Raw genomic sequence first — 20,166 nt, 5'->3', positions numbered from 1 at the left:
CTCAGTTTTCCATGTCAAGTTGCGTCACATTACATTGCTGAGCACCGATAAAACTAATATCAGTCATAAAAGTAAATAATCTACTCCTGACTTTAGAAAGATTGACAGAATAGGGTGAATCAAAATAGTGTGCAAAGTAATGTGCAAATCTGTAAGGAGGTATGAGTATATTGTAGGGTTCCCAACCTCCAGTTGGTAACTGGAGATCTCCTGGAATTAAAACTGATCTCCAGGTGACAAAGACTAATTCCCATGGAGAAAACGGCTGCCTTGGAAGGTGGACTCTATACCATTGTACCCAGCTCAAGCCCCTCCCCAAGCACCTCCCTTTCCAAATTTTACCCCCCAAATCTCCAGGAATTTTCCAACCTGGAGCTGGCAACCTCTAGAGAGCAAACCATTCCAACAGGCCAGGGTCAGATACTCTTGTGAAGGTACAAAGGAATATGTTTTCCCCCTTCTAACTTATCTCTAAGATCAGTTCCGCTTTCTTCCTTGTTATCTGATTTTGCCACACCTTTGGTAAAGTAAGTCCCCTGGGAGGGTGTCATTGTGTGGCTTAGTCTACTGGGGCAGCTGTGAGATCTCACACTCAACTTTTTGACCAACTCCCAAGAATATATTGGATCTCTTCTGAGCCGGTTCCGCCACCAGCAGCATCTGAAACGGGACTAATGATGGCAACACAGAAGAAGACCATCGTGGTGTTTGGGGCCACAAGTAAGGCTTGGACAGAAGCCAGATAGGGTTGCCAACTCCAGCCTGGGAAAGTCCTGGAGATTTTGGGAGTGGAGCCTGGGGAGGTCAAGGTTTGGGGAGGGACACCAGCAGGGTATAATGCCATACAGTCCACCCTCCAAAGCTTCCATTTTCTCCAGGGGAACTGGTCTCTATGACTTGGAGCTCAGCTCCAAGGCCCCACCTGGAGACTGGCAATCCCAAACCATATCCTCAGTGGCATGGGGCTAGGGCAAAAGGATACCTGGAGACACCTGGGGGCAGCCACAGTGGGGTGCCTGCTGAAGGCTTTCATTGTCCAGTGCTGCTGTATTAGACTTATTAGGGTTCAACCAAATTGGACAGAAGTAGCAAAATTGCCATTCAGTTTTTTAAAAGTAAATTAGAGGGGCGTGTGGTTCCAATTTGGATTGGGCCAGTGGGAGTAGGGGAATGGGTGGTTTATTCGTCAGCCTCTCCAATAATTTTGCTAATAGAAAAACACATTGCTTTAAAGAATCTCTCATTCTTATCCAGGGTGAGGGGTGTTCCAGTTAGTGTGGAAAGTGAAAGAGCTAACCTGCCTACACACACTCTAGTCCAATCTGGATTTGTGTGCACCTGTCATGTACCTTGGGTAGCCCTGTAATTGTGTTAGCAGAATAACAGCGCAATCCTATGGCCGGCCCCAACGCCGACGCGGCTGCACTGGTGGTGTGGCAGCGCCGCCGGGCCGGATCCTGTGCCAGCAAAGTGTGGCCGCAGCGGCGCCCGCAGCGGCGCAGAGATGCAATTTTGGAGAACCAGAAAGTGTTGTGGGCGGGTCTGATCCACGGCCGCCGCCAGGCGCAGCCAAAGGGCGCTGTTCCTGACAAGCGTCAGGGGGAGGGGCCAGGAAAGGCGCAGCCTATGGGCAGCACGCGATCCCGGCCAGGCCCCAGAGCAGCAGGCAAACCGCGCCCATGCTGGCAGACTGCCTCGGCTCGTGTGTCGGGCGGGGCTCGCAGTCGGGAAGGAGAGGGGTGGGCGTAGTCTGAGAAGCCTTTCCCCCGTTTGCCCAATGTAGCACCAAGTCCCTGGCGGCCGCGTCCAGAGAGGTTGGCATGGGACTGGCAGGCGCCCTGCCATGAGGAATCCAGGGCAGCAGCCAGTCTCTGGCAGCAGGGGACAGCCCCCCAGTGGCGCCGAAGGGGAGGGCTGGCCTGAGGCCGCCACCAAGAGGCAGACACAGCGGGCCTGCCCCCTCGTCCCCATCCCAAGGCAAAGAACACAGACACCCATTGCACAGAAATCAGCCTTTATTATTATATCATCCCACCTCCCCCAGCAGACGTGAGGAAGGGGAGGCGTGTAGGAGAGCCGTCTGTGCAGCAAAACACCCCACCCCACCCCCAAGGCGGCAGCGGCGGTCACCGGCGAGGCCGGCGGCCGGACCCCCTTGGCCGTCCACGGGCCCGGCCTCTCGCACGCAACTGGGCCCGAGGGAGGGGTGCCTCTGGGGCGGGTGGAGCTGCTGCAGCGGGTGGGGCCGGAGGGTCGAGGATGGCGACGAGCCGCCCGAGCAGGGCTTCGGCACGGACTTGAGAGGCACGGACCCCTTCCCCCACTTCCAGTACCGCAGCCATGAACTCCCGGCCGCGGTTGTTCGCCTCCTCCCATGCAGCGTGCACCTCTAGCCGCTCCCTCTCGATCGCCGCCCACATTGCGGCTAGTGTCGGGGGAAGCCGCTGGGCAGGGCGGGGGCCGCGAGCCCGTGCGCCTGGAAGGATCCCCTCCATGGGCCCCTCCCCCTCAGAGGCGGAGCCAGGTCCTTCCCGCACACGGCCCATGGCACCCGGGGGCGGGGGGGCTGGAGGGGATGGTGCTGCAGGCTGGGACAGCTCCTCGAGCGGCTCTGTCGATGAGGTGTCCTGAACCGGCGGAGTCCCAGGGCCACCTTCACCCTCCACCGACACAGGGAAGCCGAGCGACTGCAGGAGAGCCGCTCCGGCAGCAGAGGTCCTCCGGGAGGGTGGCAGCTCACGCAGCTGGGCAATCACCTCCCCGCCTATCTCCAGGCGCATGGTCCCTGCTGGAGCGAGACATGGGTGGGAAGAGGCCCCAGGGAGGGAAGAGCAGCGGCCCAACATGGGCTGCCACAGGCCACCGAGCCAGGCCAAGCACACCCATTCCAACTGCGGCCGCAACCCCTCGTCTTGAGACCGGTCGGCGCCATGAGTGGCCTTGGATGTGTGGCCGAGGCCGGCGGCCGAGCCGGTCCCTGGCCCCACCAGCAGCAGGGCCACAGATACATACCGTGCTCCGGATCCATGCCCCCCGACGGGCCCGGTTGAGGCTCCTCGTCGCTGGCAGCAGGGGCTTGCTGTGGCGGTGGAAGGGCTGTCTGTTCCTGGGCCCCGCTCTCTGCCAGGGGGGGCACAGACTCCGCTGCCTCTGCCTCCGCCTGGCTTGGGTCTGGACCCTCAGGGGCCGTGCCTACTCACGGGAGAGGCCCTGTCACACATGTGCCACGATCCATACGTCCCCCCCCTCGCCTCCCTGAATCCACAAATACTAACCGGGCAGGACCTCAACGCCCAGGCCGCCCACCACCGCCTCCGGGATGACCGCTCGCATGACCGCCTCTGGGCCTGGGAGCCCCTCGTCAAGGGCCCGCTCATAAGGAACCCCCTGAGACATGAGGAGGCGCACTCGTTTGCGCGCGGGCCCGAAAGAATCATTCCAGCGCTTCATTGCCGAGTGAGCAGTGCGGGGCGCGTTGCCCACAGCCGAGACCCTGTCAGCTGCCATCTGCCAGAATGCCCGTCGTCGAGACCGGGACGAGGCGCCCCTGTGCGTGCTCAGGGCGACCTCCGCATTCTCCACCACGAGCCCAAAAAGCAGCACTCTCTCGGCCTCTGTCCAGTTTGCCTGGCGCTGGCTTCCGCCGCCACTAGTGCTCTCAGCAGACATGGGGGTAGTGCCCGCTGGAATGTCCGGTCCCCGAGATAAGTGGTGGGAACCAGCCACCTAGTCATGTGCTCACCCATCCCCTCGGCAAGATGGAGGAGGGCACAGGGGGTGCAGGACCGGGAAGGGTGGCTGGGACGGCCCATGCAGCGGACAGAGGACCTGCTCCTGAGCACCACTTGCAACGGGCCGCTGAGACCGGTAGGCCTGCTGCTGTGCGTGGGGGGGGGGGGTTCAGGGTGCTGAAACTCAACCTGCGTTCCTTCCAGGCAGGACCTTGATCATCCCCGCCTGGTGCCCGCCACTGCCGCCGCGGCTCCCAGCCATCCGGACCAGCCACCTCCTGCCAGCCGTGTTTGTCCGAGCGGCCCTCAGGCGGCGCCGCCTCAGACGCCGCCGCCGGTTCCAGGCCAGGGTGCCATCCCTGCTCCTGGGCGACATGACTTGCCTGGACCGCTTCCGCCTGGACAGGGCAGCCATACAGGCTCTGTGCGAGGAGCTCGCGCCCGCCCTTCAGGGGCAAGCTGCGGCTCCCCGGGGCATCCCCGTCCTCCAGAGGGTCCTGCTGTCCCTCCGCTACCTTGCGACCGGCTCCTTCCAGGGAGTCATGGCTGAGGCCTTGGAGGTCTCCCAGTCATCCGCCAGCCGCTGCCTGCATGCCTTCCTGGACGCCCTAGTTGGTCGGATCCGCGAGCACATCCACTTTCCCACCTCGGAGGCAGAGTTGGCACCCATCCGGGCTGGCTTCTCCTCCTTTGCAGGCTTCCCCAATGTGATTGGAGCAGTCGACTGCACGCATGTGGCCATATGCGCTCCCAGAGAGGAGCCGCAGGTCTACAGGAATCGGCACCGGTTCTACAGTATCAATGTCCAGGCAGCCTGTGACCACCAGGGGATCTTCACGGACCTCGTTGCCAAGTTCCCGGGAAGCGTCCACGACGCACAGATCTTCACCACCTCCGGCCTGAACAGGCTCCTGTCATCATGGCCTGAGGGGAGAGGCTGGCTCCTAGGTCAGGAGTTGGTGGGGGAGCTGTGAGGGGACGGGGATGGGAAGGGAGATCCTAACTCCGCCTCCCCTTGCAGGTGACCGTGGCTATCCATTGCTGCCTTACCTCCTGACGCCATACCCTGCGGATGAGCCCGCCGACAGAGCCAACTACAACCAGGCCCACCGGCGCACGAGGATGGTGATCGAACGTGCTTTCGGTCAGCTGAAAATGCGCTTCAGATGCCTCCATCACACGGGCGGCCGCCTGGCCATGCAGCCGTTCACCGTCGCCAAGCTCGTGGCTGCCTGTGTCATGCTGCACAATATTGCCGTGCGCCAGCAGCTCCCCTTGCCAGCCACAGAGGGCCCAGGCGAGGACCCCTGGCTGCCGCCCGCCGGTCGCCTTTCTCCTGACGCCCCGGCAGAGCCCCAGGAGCATGACCGAGCTGTGCGAGACAGGGTCGCGGAGCACCTGTGGCATGCTGCGCGCTGAGGGCCATGCCTGGCCATGGGGGGCTCGGCCGGCCAAACACTCGCCCTTTACGCCCCTATGGTGTCCCAGGCGGCCCCTCCGAGTCCCCGCTCCCTCAACCCCTGCATGTAGAGAGCATGGGAAAGCCGCCCCGGCCAGCAGCCACCGCCCCCCATGGACGGGCTGCACGGGAAAAGCGGTTAATGAACTTGGCTTTATTCCCAATCGATTCCAGGGCCGCATCAGGCGCCCAGAGAGCAGCTTGCCAACCCAGAACCCCGGCCTCAGCAGCCAGGAGGGTGAGGGCTAGGTAGCGCGTCGGAGCAGGGGGAGGCCAGCGACCCCGCCACGGCATCCCCGTTACAGAGCAGGGGCCCGGCTGGGGTCCAAGATGCCTGTGCCTGGGATGGCATATCGGCAGCTGCCCGGCCGTCTGCGGGGACGGGCTCCAGCTTCGGCCGCTTCCTGCCAGGCCCCTCCACTGGGTCACCCTCTGGGTCTTCAGCGGGTGGCGGGTAGCGGGGTGGAGACCAGGCGGTGAAGCCCCTCCCAAGTTCCTCCTCATCTGGCGAGGGGCTCCGGGCGGGCGCCGCTGTGGGGGCAAGAGGTGGGGGATGGGAGCGTCAGGGCCCCTGTGGGCTCTGGGGTTGTTGTCGCGGCCGCAGGCCGCCCCACCCCACATGCCCGTGCCCCTCCTGTTGGCGAGACTCACATGGTGCCGCTGCCCGCGCCTGCTGGAATGCCCCGTGAACCCGGTCCATGGCAGCCATCCACCTGTCATTGATGGTCCCTGCAGAGGGGGGAGAGAGGGAGGGGGGGCACCCGTTGGTGGCAGCCCGGCATCTGCTGCAAGCACCTGCAACCTGCGCCTCGACGGAAGTGGCTGGGACGCCTCCGGGCCCTTATGGCCTGCCCTCTGTGGCAGCGGAGGAGGCTCCCTGGATGGCGCCGAGGACCCTGACTTACTGCGCGCGGGGCCCGCAGCCACCTCCTCTTCCAGGAGGTCATGCTCCACCTCGCACAGCGCCGTGTCTAGCCACGCTCGTATGAGGTGGGCCTCCTCCGCACGGCCAGGGAAGAGCTCCTCCAGGTAAACTGGCCGTGCAGTCATTGCACCCTCATCTGCCAGGAGGTCATTCCCGGCAGCCTTGGCAATGAGCTGGGCCCCGAGCCTGGCCGCCCACTGCTCCCGCCACCCGTCGCCCTCCATGCAGCCGGGACCGCTGTGGGTATAGTGTTTCTGTGCTGCCCACCGAACTACACCGCCCGCCGGCATGACCTTGGAGGGTCTGAGATGTAACAATTCCCTATCTTCTGTCTGGCAGCTGCATAGTTCATGGATAGGTTCAGCACAGGCCCCCCCCCCCGTCTCAGACCTGTGGGTTGGAGGGGAGGGGGCCGTGGTGGTTGGCTTCCTATGGCCCCAGGGCCCTCTTCCCTTGCGGGGATGCTGTGCTGCTCAAGTGCATCCTTGCGGGACGTGAACCCTTGGGCCTGGCTGTACGTTGCGCCGTGGGACTGGGAATAAAGCTCATCTACACATGGACCCGTGTCTGCCTGCGATAGTTTGGTGAACTGCCAGCCATATCCTGCCCTGGCACCATGAGTGCATGACCAGGCCCGCGGTGACAGCGCATCCCTTCCAAGGGGGGGGGGCTTAGGATGCACAAGGACTGGCCAGGGGCCGCTCTGGCATGTCTTCCATATTGCCCTAACGCACCTGCCCTGCCTGGCATGCCGCCCTGAGCTGGGGCAGTCACGCAACCTGCCATCAGGGGGCCCTCCCGGGCCTGGGGTGGCCACCCAGCCTGCATGGCCCGGCCGGGGAAGGGGCACGCTGTGGCAGCCAGCCGGGAGGCCTCGGGCTCCCGCATTTTAGCCACTTTGCGCAGCTGATGCGCTCTTCCACTGCCCCTGTGGGCGGGGCCAGCGGCCTTCCCTGCAGGATTGGCGGGGCTGGCAGCCTCGGAGTGGTTCCCCCCCCCCGGCAGGGCAACGCGAGTGGCCACAATTGCTGAACGCAGGAGACGGCGCCGAGCCAGGGCGGAGCCACGCGCAGCCTCGGACACACCCCACCCCTCCCAACAACCATGGCCTGTTGGCGTGGGAGGCTGGCAACTGCTCCACGGGATTGGATGCGAGGCAGGACGCCCTGGGGTGGAATGACCAATGGGGCTGCTGCAGACGCCCGAGGGGCTGGACCCACTCTGGGAGGCGGCCGCTCATGGGACTGTGTTGCTGGGGCTGCGGCTGCGATGGGGGCGACCCTCCCCAGGCGCGCGAGACCTCCTGCCCGGGATATGGCATCCGCCTGCCACCACCCTGGATTCTCCATTGGTGGGGGCTAGGATTCCCGCGAGTGGACCGTTTCCCCTGCCATCTCCCGCTCCCTTGCAGCGGCAGCTCGCACCACCCTCTCCCTTGCTTATCGGGTGCCAGCTATTCTCCCCACCGGGGATTGATCCCCCTCCCCGCTCACATGCCCCGCCCCAACCCTCTACCTGGCCATAGATGCAGGGGAGTTAGCCGTGTTAGCCTGTGGTAGCGAATTCAAAAAGGGTCCCATAGCACCTTTAAAACTATCCAATTTTATTGTGGCATAGGCTTCTGAGAATCAAGTTCTCTTCAGCAGATGGGTGGTACAGACACTGGTCAAATACAGAGGAGGAGGGGGGGAGGAGGAGGGAGGGGGCGGGGAGGCAAGACGGGGTGTGTCGGATACATTTGTGGCAATGTGCAGGTGGGGAGATGTGACGGGAGTGTTGGGGGAGGGGCGGAGGACGAAGTCAGACTCGCAGACACAGAAAACAGTTGTTGTACATCTCGTTTTATTGCACTGGAAAGAGCGGGCTTGCGTTTAGGCTGGCGAGGGAGCCGGAGCATTCCACACAGCCCTCCTTCCCGCTCGGAGGGGCGGGGCTGGGATGCAGGCCGCGGCGCGACGGTGCTTCCTGGGCTGCAGCCAACCGTCCGTCAGAGATGTTTGGGGAGGGCGGGGCGCGGGGGAGCAGCCATGCCCTGGACGTGCCTGTGGGGGAAAAAGACACGTGTGGGCTTTGCCTCGTTCCACTGGCAAGGCAAGCCCCACACTCCGCCATCCGGGGGGGGGTTGCACATGGTCGAGGGCAGCAGCTGATGCATGACGGTCTGGTGAGGATGCACTCGGCCTTGGCAAGCCTTTACCTTTAAGGGAGAGAATGAGCTGGTCACAACAAACACCTGGCCACATGTGGTTTTCGAGGCGCCTGCCTCTGAGGCAGCCAGGGGCGGGCATGGTTGCCCCCCACCCCTGCTGGGCCTCACCCAAAGCGGCAAGTGAGCGGGTGGGTTCAGGTGAATGGGCGGTTTGCACTAATCTGCGGAATGCCCCCCCACCTCCTCCTTACCTGTCAGCGCTCTGTCGGTCATCACCAGGTGGGAGCGCAAGAGTCAGGGCACCTGCAAGGAAACGGGAGAGCATGCGGTTAATTTGCAAAGTGTCATTCCCTTCTGCCACGGAAGGGTTAGTTTGTTTGTGCTTAGTTAGAAGCAACTAGCATGCATCAGTTAGCTGTGGAGTCATTCTTTCTATCACGGTAGAAAGAGAGTTAGGCAGTTAGGCACCTCTTCCCCTTTATGCGAAGTTCCCCCAGTTTTTCGCAAAGTCCCCTGAGTGCATTCTGCGCCTGCCAATGTGAATGCCCTCAGCCCGTTTCGGTTTTCAAAGGGGCAATGCCACTCAGCAGACGGGCAGAGCCTCCGGCCGAGTGCTCACTTACCTGGGGGTTTGGGCGGTGCTGGCCGGATGTTTTGTAGGACGCGGTCGCAGGTGATTGGGTGCAGAGAGGGGGGCTCGTCCATGCCGGGCGCGCACGCTGATTGGTCCCCGGGATAGTTCTCATCCTATGCTCCTTCGGGCCATAGGGGCGGGGCGAGGCGCTCAGAGAGGGGGCTGATTTTTCGCCGTTCCATGGACGCCTATGGGCTACGCCTTCTTTTTCCGTGGCGTAGCTTTTTTGCGCCGCTGTGGGCGTTCCCGCTTCTGGAGGAGCTTAGGGAGCGGACTAACTCCGACCCCGCCTTGCTCCCCGCCCCCCCCTGCGTCGGCGTAGGGCTCTACGCCACTTCTGCGCCGCCGCCCGGGCGCCTGTGGCTTGCACCGGTGCTGGCCCGCCGGCGGGCCAGCGCCGCGTCCCAGCGCGGGCGGAAGGCCACTTACGCGGGCGTACGGGCTAGATGCGCCCTCGCAAGCCTTAGTTCGGTTCCTGTTCACTTTCCGTGCCCTTCTTAGGATTGGGCTGCCCAACTCGAGTTTTATTTAAGGAGTGGCACCATGCATCTGGCAGGGAGAGCTGTGGTTATCGAAGGCCCATACTGCATTGGAATTGGATGGTCTAGCTGTTTGGCTTCTACAAACTAACAGGGCAAACTCCTTTGAAGCCAACTGATACACACACCAAAAGGAGATGTTTACATATACTAGCAAAGGAATGTTTTGATTGCTCCCTCCCCCTCCCCCCCTAATTGCCTCTTCCCTCTCTTGCTCTTCTGTGTTTGTCCAGTCTCTGTATCAGGCATCTGACGAAGAGAACTTGATTCTCGAAAGCTTATGCTACAATAAAATAAAATTGGTTAGTCTTAAAGGTGCTACTGGACTCTTTTTGACCTTAAAAACAAATAACCTTTATTCCAGCAGAAGCTTTTGTGAGTCAGAGCTCACTTCAACAACGATAGTTTTTAAACAATATGCTTGCTTTGTACATGTGTAAAAGGTGAGAACAAGTGTAGGGCATACACAATAGTGTGCCTTCTGGGATTTAGGGAATCATTTCCTAGCAATTAGCCCCCATTGAGATAACATCCACAGTCATATAATTTATGACATGGAATGAAAGCATGAGAACAGTGCAAGTGGGCACGGAAAGTCACTGGCTCATGCTAGAAATCAGGATGCCAACAGGCCTGGAGAAATCTGCCCCTTTAATAAAGGCTTAATGGGATGTCATTTACCAGGTGGTATTATTTACCTCCATGCCTTTAAAAGCTTGAACTGCCTCTTTCCACACATTAAAGAGGCATTTTTCTCCTGGAGAGATGCAACCCTAGCTGGATCCAGCAATTCATCAGCAGAGAAAGTGCAGATACTTACTGTATTCCTTTTCCCTGAGCAATCTCCTCCTGACCCCAGAAAACTGATTCCTGGAGAGGGTTTCCAACCTCCAAGTGGGGCCTGGAGATCTGGAATTAAAACTGATCTCCAGATAACAGAGATCAGTTCCTCTGGGAAAATGGCTGCTTTGGAGGAGGTGGGCAGGCTAGTATTATACCGTGGTGGTCCTCCCGTCCTGTCCTCAAACTCCACTCTCCCCAGGCTCCACTTCCAAATCTCCAGGATTTCCCATCTCAGAGTTGGTAACCTTGACCGATTCCAGATGGCCAGAAATTGCGGTTTTTCTGCGGAAATAATCGCTTACCAGCCACACACACACACCGGCCACTAACCAGCCACACGTTCACTCCATCCGCTTTGTTTCGCAGCGTACCGTGCCATCCCGCTTCCGGATGTTCACACGGCCAACTGAGGTACCCGGGATTGGTTGTTTCCTCCCCATCACAGTTGACGTCGGGGGCCTTCATTGGTTCACATTTCAGTTTTTTTAAAAAAAATTTTTTTACGTGTTTTGCGCAAATGCGCAAATGCACAAATGTGCAGGTATGCGAATATGCAGCGTCAACTTTTGTGCATTTGTGCGCATTTGCGCAGTTCAATGTGCGCAAACGTGCAACTGCGCAAATGGCACCCGGTTTTAAAAAAAAAATTAAGGGAATATTGTTGCCGGCCGGCCGGCAAAGGAACGAGGGAAAGGGGAGGGCCTCTCCACGGCGACGAAGCGTCCAGAAGTGTGCAAACCCGCAATACGGCGTTCACACCGTCCGCTTCTGGAGCGCAACACAGCGCCATGAACCAGAGGTAAGCAGGGACGGGACATTATGGGTTTTTACGAGTGAGGTCGCTGGAAAAGCGAAAGCACTCGCTTTATTTGTGCCCGTCTGGAATCGGCCCTGGGCTACTCTCATATTCCTGGTTTGTGTGGCTTGCCAGCCACATCAGTCAGGGGGCTGCAGCGAAGTGGAAGAAGGATCCGAATAGCAGGGAAAGTGGAGAAAAGAATGGAGGCGCTCCAACCAGTATTTATTAAGTCAAACCAGGATTATGTGAAAGTCTGTTGGCCAAATCCTGGTGTTACAAACCAGCCACAGTTAAAAGAAGCCACTGCTTCATGTAACAGCTGAATAGAGCTTCAGGACTGATGTGTTGGGTCACCTTCTAAAAATATATGAGGCTGCCACAAAAAATTGCTGATGCTATTGGAAAGCAGAACTGTTAAATTCTCAGCAAAGAGAACAACACAGAGGCACCTAATTCCCCCCCCCTTCTTTTAGCAGGTGGGAAGGGGAATTCAGTCGCTAATGCCCTCCTTCTTGATGGTACCTTCAGTGTCCTTGCGGTGGGCCACAACCTCAGCAAGCCACCGGGTCAAGCCCTCATTCGCCGTGGAGCTACAGTGGTTGGGGGAGACCTCAACAACCTGGCTACTTTGGAGAAGATTATGGAAGGAGCGTATGGAGCTTTTGTGGTTACCAGCTTCTCTGATGATTTCAGCCAGGAGCAAGAGAATAGTCAAGTAAATAAAATGAGGGCTGTGGTTTCCCACCCATTTTCTGCCTGTGGCATGCCAACATTACAAATGTCCTAAACCAGATTGACCTTCACGGCTTCCTTTGGAAATGGTTGTTCTGTGAGAGAGCGTTATAATCCCCCAGCACTCTCACAAAACTACAATTTCCAGGGTTCCTTGAGGGAAGCCTTGCCATTTCAGTTAGTTTTTAAACTGAAATTGTTCTTTTCCCTTGTTGCATACAGTCTTTTCGAAGAGATGCCGGAAGTAAGGACCACGTGCAAAAGAAGTCCAGTCATCATGTTTGTGCCTGCTTTAAAAAACAGGAGAACCATTCCATTTTGAACCATTATTAGAACATGAAAAAATTTGGGTTCAAGATACAGAGGGGCTGGGGCCCAGTAGTAGTAAAGCATTTGCTGGCATGAAGAAGGTTCCAGGTTTGCACCCTGGCATCTCCGGTTAAAGTAGACAGGCCTGATGTTAATGGACCATCGGTTTGATTCAATATAAAGCAACTTCATGTAGGTGCGTTTAAATAGGATCGCCAACTTTGAGTTGGAATATTCCTGGAAATTTGGGGGATGGAGCCAGAGGAGGGCAGAGTTTGGGGAGGGGAGGGAGCTTAGGAAGGTATAATGCCGTAGAGTCCATCCTCCAAAGCAGCCATTTTTTCCCAGATGAACTGATCTTTCTTGCCTGGAGCTCAGTTGTAATTCTGGAAGGTCTCCAGGCATCACCTAGAGACTGGCAACCTTAATTAATACATTTACAAAAATGTGAACTCATATATATATATATGAGGAAAGGTTGGAATCCTAAACTGGAAGAATGGGGAATGATGTAAAAGCTGCTTTGGGACCATATTGGAAGAAAAGCAGGGTATAGATGAAGCAAATAAATAAATTCCAGCCTTGACTTTTGACTGAAGATTCATTCAAAACAAAAAAATCTCCCTGGTGACATGAAAGAATGAAAATTAGATAACTTAAAACACGTTGCTACATACTTCTCAAGGGAGAACTGTCAAATCCAAAGGCATCAGTCACATCTTACATAATAGACAATACATACATAATATCTGGCTGATAGGGGGAAAGGCGAGGAATGGGCCTCCCAGGCGCACTCCCAGGGCTGGTGCAACAACGTCACTGATGTCATTGTGCCACCCCATGAGCATGCCTGTGCTTCACAGCAGGTAAGGAGAGCTGGCAAACCTAAGTCCAGATGCCCTCATCTGTTGTCAGGATCCATAACAGTTGAGCCAATACTCCAGGCTTGGTTTCTCTCAGTAAAAGGCAAGGGGCAAGGCCCTTTCCAGGGCTGTTTGGGCCTTTAAGGAAGGGCTCATTGGGCCAGGCCTGGAAGCAGCTACCAGGCGACTTCATACCTCATAACTTGCATGACTCACCCAGGCCTGGCTGATTGCTCCTGTTCAACAGCAACCTCCCCTGCTACAAAGCATTTCAGAGTAGAATCTAAGAGACCTCACAGGGTTGTTCTGAGAACAGTATCATGTAAGCTGTTTTGGTTCCCCATTTGGAGAAAGGCAGAATATAAATGAATTAAATTAATACATGTAGATGTTGAGGGGCAGATAAAAAGCAAGTAGTTTAGTGGATTTGAAGGAGAGAAGGACATAGGGAAAGATGAGCATGTGAAGGCTGCTAGGAGGAGGGAAAGAGGAAATAGTGTAGGGAAGGGGATACAGGGAAAAGTGAAGTACCCCCACAAGTCCCTGCAGGTACCCCGTCATGAAACTGGGCCTGGCTCAGCTGGTATCACACAATTGGGCCATAGGGGAGAGGCTGCCAGGGGTGGGAGGGGAAAAGGTGAAGACAGAGGACAGACAAAGCTGGGTGAGAAGGAGAGGAGGAAGCAGGAAGATGGGGAGTGATGATGGATTTACTGCAAGAGATTACATCTAAATCAAATCTGTTGTCTTGTTGGATCACTTGAGATAAGCAAGACAAAAGACTGCACTGCTTTTCAGACATTTTCCTGTGATGGAACCTTTTCCTGAGCAAATCTGCCACGGTGCCACCCCTCACCCTGCCACACTGCAAAGGATTCTGGGTCTTATATTCGGGTCAGTGCACACAATTGATGCGGACGTTGCCCTGCCCTGCCCTGCCCTGCCCTGCCCTGCCCTTTTAGATCTCATTGTTTAAAATCCAAAACAGGAGGCAGAAGCAATTGTTTATGTCCTCTAAGCACGAGGAAATAAGAGTGTCTCTGACTACATTGAGAGTGTTGTTCGTTACTGATATTATCAAAAGCTAGCTGTCTGATCAGAGTCTCTATACAGAGAGTCTCTACAGAGTTTCTAGACCTCTTACACAAGGACGCTCTAGTGAAGGGAGCCACAATATTAGCCAGGAAGCTGAGTTTTCAAAGACAGATTGGAAGGCTCTGTCAATTTCTCCTCTTTACAGAGCCACGAGGATCGCTTCTCAGGGGTTTGTGTATTCTGTGAAGTTTTTAGAACTGGGCTTTGTGTGTGTGTGCTTTATCATATTTACCTGCTTTATTTTGTAAACACCTTTGGAAATAACAGATCAGAAATGGTAGATGCATTTAGTAAGTAAGAAATACGACATTTCCAGTTTCGACCCAACGCTTCCACTCTAACCCATATTTCCTCCAAGGCCAAGAACGCTGCAGAGGTCGCCAAACGCCTGGGCTTGAAACATGTCATCTTTGGCGGATTGGACCACGTGATGCTGTCAACCAGGCAACGGAATGTGCCGTTATATGATGTCAAGAGGGAAGCTGAAACTCATTTCTGGGAACTAGGGGTGCCCCTCACAAGCGTCCAGGTGCCTTGCTACTATGAGAACTTTGTCACATTTTGCCGCCCTCGAAGGGAGCCTGGGGAAGATGCTTATACCATTAGTACGTAACAACAGTTGGATCTGTATGTTGGAAAAGGGATTGTCCGCTTCATGTGAGGATGTATAGGACAAAATGTTGCTTTGCTGCTTTTTAATGAGAGAATGAATTTTGCGCCTTCGCTCATAGAGTGGGAGAGCTTCGTAGGATGGGGCAAGTGGATGGGGCTCTTTCCTTCCTCCCTCCCTCCTTCCCTCATGTTTGGGATCTAAGAAGTATTGGGATGAACTTGAGCAATAGGGCAGAAGGAGAATAAGGCTAAACTTTTATATAGCACTTTTGTTTTTAAGGCATTTAACATACCTTAGAGCAGGGATCTCCAATCTTGTTAAGGTTCTTTCTGGAATTATGAGGATGGGGCATGGGCAACACCACAAAATGGCTGCCTCACGGTTCAGGTGCTGGGACCAATCACAAAATGTTGGGAGGTTGCAAGCCAAGCTTTCTCCTACGATGGAGGCAGCTGTTGCTGAAGGGGTGCTCATGGCAGACACAAAGATGATGCCTCCTGGGTTTTTCTGTAGTATCTCCTACTCAATGTAGCGAAGCAAAGCCAGGACTGTCTTTTGGGGAGGAGATGCTCTATGAAAGAAGCAAATGGGCACCAGCAAATCCATTAGCAGGCTCCTCGGTATTCGTGTGTGCCACATGGGAGTCACTATTTAATTATAATCTCCAGAGCTTTTTTTCTGGGAAAAAAGGTGGTGGAACTCAGTGGGTTGCCCTCAGAGAAATAGTCACATGGCTGGTGGCCCCGCCCCCTGATCTCCAGACAGAGGGGAGTTTAGATGGCCCTCTGCACCGCTCAGTGGCGCGGAGGGCAATCTCAACTCCCCTCTGTCTGGAGATCAGGGGGTGGGGCCAAAAGCCATGTGACCATTTTCAAGAGGTTCTGGAACTCTGTTCCCCTGTGTTCCCCCTGAAAAAAAGCCCTGATGATCTCTAAAAGAGCCCTGCAAGGAAAAAATAAAGAAAAGATCCTTAAGGATAAGGAAGTGTCCCTGCGGATCAAGATCAAGATGATTCATACCATAGTATTCCCCATTATTACATACGGATGTGAAGTTGGACAATGAAGAAAACTGACGGGAGGAAGAAAACTGATTTATTTGAAATGCAGTGTTGGAGGAAAGTTTTGCAGATATCATGGACTATCAAAAAGAGACATAAGTGGGTTCTAGAACAAATCAAGCCTAAATTCTCCTTGGAAGCTAAAATAAGTAAATGGAGAGTATTGTTCTTTTGTCATGGGAAGACTCACTGGAAAAGACAGTGAAGCTAGGAAAAGTTGAAGGCAGTAAGAAAAGAGGAAGACCCAACATGAGATGGATTGAGTCAGTAAAGGAAGCTACAACCTTCCATTTGCAAGACCTGAGTAAAGCTGTCAATGCTAGGAAGTTTTGGAGGTTGTTAATTCATAGGGTCACCATAAGTCAGAAGCAATTTGGTGACATATAAACATTACCACATATTGCAAATGGGGAGACCCAAGATTCCTCATGCCTTTAAAGGGGGTGGGGGACAGGTTTTGAAAAAAGACCTACTTTTTCTTTAAAATGACATTTGTCTGGGGGATTGGGTTGTAGCTAACCAAGCAAAGATGAAGGATACGAATCAGACCCATTCAGTGCTGTATGCACATGTGATTTGTTTTATACGGAAAGACAGAGAGCTGAGATCAAACTGATAGTCTCACTGATCGGGCAGCACTATGAGTATGTGAAACTCATGTCCTCTGCATTTGGACATTCAAGAAGCATACAGGTTGTGGGTTAGGTTGTAGGTTGTGTTAGGACAGTGAGTTCAAAAACAGTGAGAGCGGTTCTTCTGTGCTGGAGAGCAGCTGTTACAGAAGCTAAATAGGCGGTTTCTTTTTTCAAATATAGACTTTCCTGAGTCTGGAGGGATAAAGGTGAGGTATAGATTAAAAATGAATTACTTAAAATTCTTTTCCAGCCATGCCGATGGGAGACCTCCCAATCCATGCCATGGGGGTGTATGATTTGGGCCCAGCGGTGGTCAACATTTTTAAAGCTCCTGAAGTCTATATAGGGAAAAGCATCACTCTGTTTCGGGATGCGCTGAAGGAGCAGGAATTTGCTGAAATCCTGTCACAGTGTTTAGGGAAAAACATCCGCGATTCTCAGGTAAGAGAGAGTCGGACATTGACCTCATTGGGCTTAGGCTTTTTTATTTGCAAAAACATTTACATTTAACACAGAACAAAACCGATACAGCCTAACCACAATATCATAAACTTGTAGGACCAAATAACTTTACCTTTATCCAAAAATAACCTGAACAATCACATAATCATATACATTTCAAAGTTCCTCTTCAGCATTCTCCTCTGGCCTGATTACATCCCAATACATAATAAACAATTGCACGTTCCTGTTTCCGTCCCAAATCTGCTTAATAGCTGTGGGATGGGAAACAGATGCTGGATTAGGAGGACCATTAGGCTGGTCCAGATGAGCTATTAGCGCATCCTTATATTATCATGTGAACCATATATTACCATATTACCAAGGATGTACCATTAGAACATCCTTGTATCATCTTGCCTCTCTTTCCTCCAGTCTGCTAGTAGCATAGATAGATATAGATATAGATATAGATATAGATATAGATATAGATATAGATATAGATATAGATATAGATATAGATAGATATAGATATAGATATAGATATAGATATAGATATAGATATAGATATAGATATAGATATAGATATAAACAACAATAATAACAACACTGTGCTTATATACCACTGTGCTTATACACAACTGTGCTTATATACCACTCTTCTAGAGAAATTAGTGCCTCACCCAGATCGGTGAACAAGTTAGTGTTATTATTATCCCCACAATGCAGCTGGGGAGCTGGGGCTGAGAGGAGTGGCTTACCGAAGGCCACCTACTGAGCTCAGGACAGTAGCAGGATTTGAACCAGTAGAGTGCTGATTCGCAGCTGAACTACTTAACCACTGTGCTATAGCAGCTATAGATATAGATATAGATATAGATATAGATATAGATATAGATATAGATATAGATATAGATATAGATATAGGAGTCATATGACATTCTGCCATAGTGTTAAGCATTTCCTTGGTTCCATCTTGCTCATTGCCAGATGCTTTCAGGGGCTGAAGAAATGGTGAGCAATGAGCCAACAATCTCTTGCCTAGCGTCACCTTAAACTCAGCACTCCTGGGAGATGTGGAGAAGATCCCTGTAGGCAGGCATTAAGGTAACAGGTACTCTGAGCTGGATCCCATCTAAATGCCAAGGCACGAAAGCTCAACTTCTGTTGCCTTCTGCCTCCTGAGGCAGCTCCTTCGTGCTTCTCCTGGGGGAGAGGGGAGCAACATGAGGGAAATTTTCTCTCTCTTCTTAGGTGAAGTTCTTTTCAAGGGGATCCAACCTTTTGGCCTTAAGAATCTGACAGACTCTTCCAGAATCCTCGCATGTCTGATCAATCTTCCATAAATAGTGAACAAATTTTAACCCCAGATATGGTTGAAAGACACACAATATGGCAACCCTGCCGATGCTAAGGAGGTGGTGTAGTGGGTAGAGTGTTGGACTAGGATCTTGGGAGACCCAGGTTCAAATCCCTGCTCTGCCATGGAAACTCACTGGGTGAACTTGGGTCAGTTACAACCTCTCAGCCTAAAGTTGTGAGGGGGAAATGGAGCATAAGGAATCCACAGCAGGGAGAAAGGTGGGGGTATAAATGAAGTAAGTAAATACATAAATAAATTAGTCTGATCAGTGCCTGTCTAGAACTCTTAGGAACCTTGTCTAGAGTTTCCTGAGGGAAGAAAGTTTGGATATCAACATAAATGACCAGTGACTTTTTTTGTTTGCAGATTTCTCTTGAAAACTATGAGCAACAGACTTCAAAATCTTTTGCTGACATGTTCCGCTACCTCCAAACCATGTCAAATTATGATGAAGATGTGATCCATCAATTGAATCCCAAAGCCCGGAGCTTCCAACAGTGGGTGGAGGAGATCAAGTGGACCATGGAAGATCTCTGAACCTGGCAGTCATGCAGTAGAGATGTGGGTCAAGAAATTTTCCAGCGCTTTATTTTTACAGTGGAAATTTTCCATTTCTAAAGATCCATTGTTTCCTAAAATAAATACCAGAGAATGGATGCTGTTGCAGATAGGATATTAGACAAGCTTGGCAATTCCAAAGTTGTAATTAATATTTTTCAAGTGATTATTCCCTAGGGAGTGTGCGAGGAAGTGTATCTGTTTTATTCCTTTGAAAAACAGGGGTGGGGGAAAATAAAAACACAATTACATATAATCCAAATTAGAAAAAGTCAAGTTATGCCTCTACCTCATAGGCTGTGCAGGTCAAATAAAAACAAAACTAAAACTCTTAATTATAAGTCTCCTCTCTCGCAGTGAAGGGGCATTGTGATCACCAATCGATATGGAGCTATCAAGTAATACAAGTGATGCTATGGAGAATGAGGGTGAAACTGAGGTTCTCTATGGTACAATCCTAAGAACACCTTCCGGGGAGTAAGCCCTATTGAGAAAACTGGACTAGGATTCTGAGTAGATCTTCTTAGAATGGTACAGTCGGCCACCTGCATAGAAAAGGGTTAAATTCTGCTGAAATAGATGAGTGGACAGCCACATTTATAGCACATAATGCACAGTTCTATGGTTATGCTAAAATTAGAGTGTCGGCGGTTTTCAGTGCCTTTAGATTTTTCTGAAATGTAAACAATGTAAGGGAACTACTCGCCATATTAACTTTACAGTTTTATAAGCGTGTGGAGAAACGCCATTCTGTTTGTGGAGTTAACTTTCTATGGGCTGCAGAGGGCAGGGGCCAGTTCTGGAGTAGAATGTGATTGGAGGGAGAGGGAGTCAGTTGGTGGGTGGGAGTTGGAAGTTGACAGTTGGTGGCTGGGGAAGTTGAGGGAGATGGCTCTGAGGGGAGATGTAGATCTAATGTAACCCCAGGTACCAAAGTATCGGGCCTGCCCTACACAACATCTAATTAGGGCATGAGGGAGATAGAGTAGAGGTTTCTGTTTTATTATTCCTTCTGTTCACTGTATATTTGCCTGTATATAGTTAGAAGTTAAATAAATGAGTTTTGGAATTTATGAAGGAAGAAAGCTCTTCAGTTCCACACAGTCCCCCAACCGCTTGGGCCCACTAGCAGAGGAGGGAGGTTAGGAGGCTGTCCCGCCTAACCAGGACCCCATACAGGGACAGTGGTGGCAGCAACTACCCGGAGACAGGAAAGGGAGACAGCCCCTTCAGGTGCCTGGCTAGAGGCGAAATGGGAGGGGTAGGCAAAGCGGGGTCTACCAGTAGGAGGAAAGGCCTCGTTTTGCCACAAAGCGTTATTTCAATAAAACAGAATTTGAACATAAAACCGAGTTTGGCTTAATATAACATTTAAACCGCACTTTATTTTTCCGCATCAAATATTTCGGTTTAGGTAT

The 20,166-nt window shown here is 53.1% G+C and overlaps 2 protein-coding genes and 1 long non-coding RNA gene across 3 annotated transcripts; 1 reads left to right on the top strand and 2 right to left on the bottom strand.

Moving 5' to 3' along the window:
* The first annotated feature begins 656 nt into the window (after positions 1-656).
* On the top strand, positions 657-18,727 carry LOC129328781 (nmrA-like family domain-containing protein 1). Its single transcript, XM_054978054.1, has 5 exons — positions 657-720; positions 11,553-11,794; positions 14,437-14,683; positions 16,637-16,827; positions 18,557-18,727. The coding sequence occupies exons 1-5, from the start codon at positions 675-677 to the stop codon at positions 18,725-18,727; spliced, it is 897 nt and encodes a 298-aa protein (XP_054834029.1). The 5' UTR covers positions 657-674.
* LOC129328782 (uncharacterized) lies at positions 4,729-5,875 on the bottom strand. Its single transcript, XM_054978055.1, has 2 exons — positions 5,842-5,875; positions 4,729-5,721 (listed from the first exon to the last, which is right to left on the bottom strand). The coding sequence occupies exon 2, from the start codon at positions 5,370-5,372 to the stop codon at positions 4,731-4,733; it is 642 nt and encodes a 213-aa protein (XP_054834030.1). The 5' UTR covers positions 5,373-5,721; positions 5,842-5,875; the 3' UTR covers positions 4,729-4,730.
* On the bottom strand, positions 7,961-9,148 carry LOC129328783 (uncharacterized). Its single transcript, XR_008596892.1, has 3 exons — positions 8,888-9,148; positions 8,516-8,567; positions 7,961-8,157 (listed from the first exon to the last, which is right to left on the bottom strand). It is a non-coding gene; the product is annotated as an uncharacterized LOC129328783 (long non-coding RNA).
* Positions 18,728-20,166: the final 1,439 nt, after the last annotated feature.

The sequence above is a fragment of the Eublepharis macularius genome, chromosome 4, assembly GCF_028583425.1.
Source record: "Eublepharis macularius isolate TG4126 chromosome 4, MPM_Emac_v1.0, whole genome shotgun sequence".
Classification (NCBI taxonomy): domain Eukaryota; kingdom Metazoa; phylum Chordata; class Lepidosauria; order Squamata; family Eublepharidae; genus Eublepharis; species Eublepharis macularius.
This window is presented reverse-complemented; position numbering and strand designations above follow the sequence as displayed.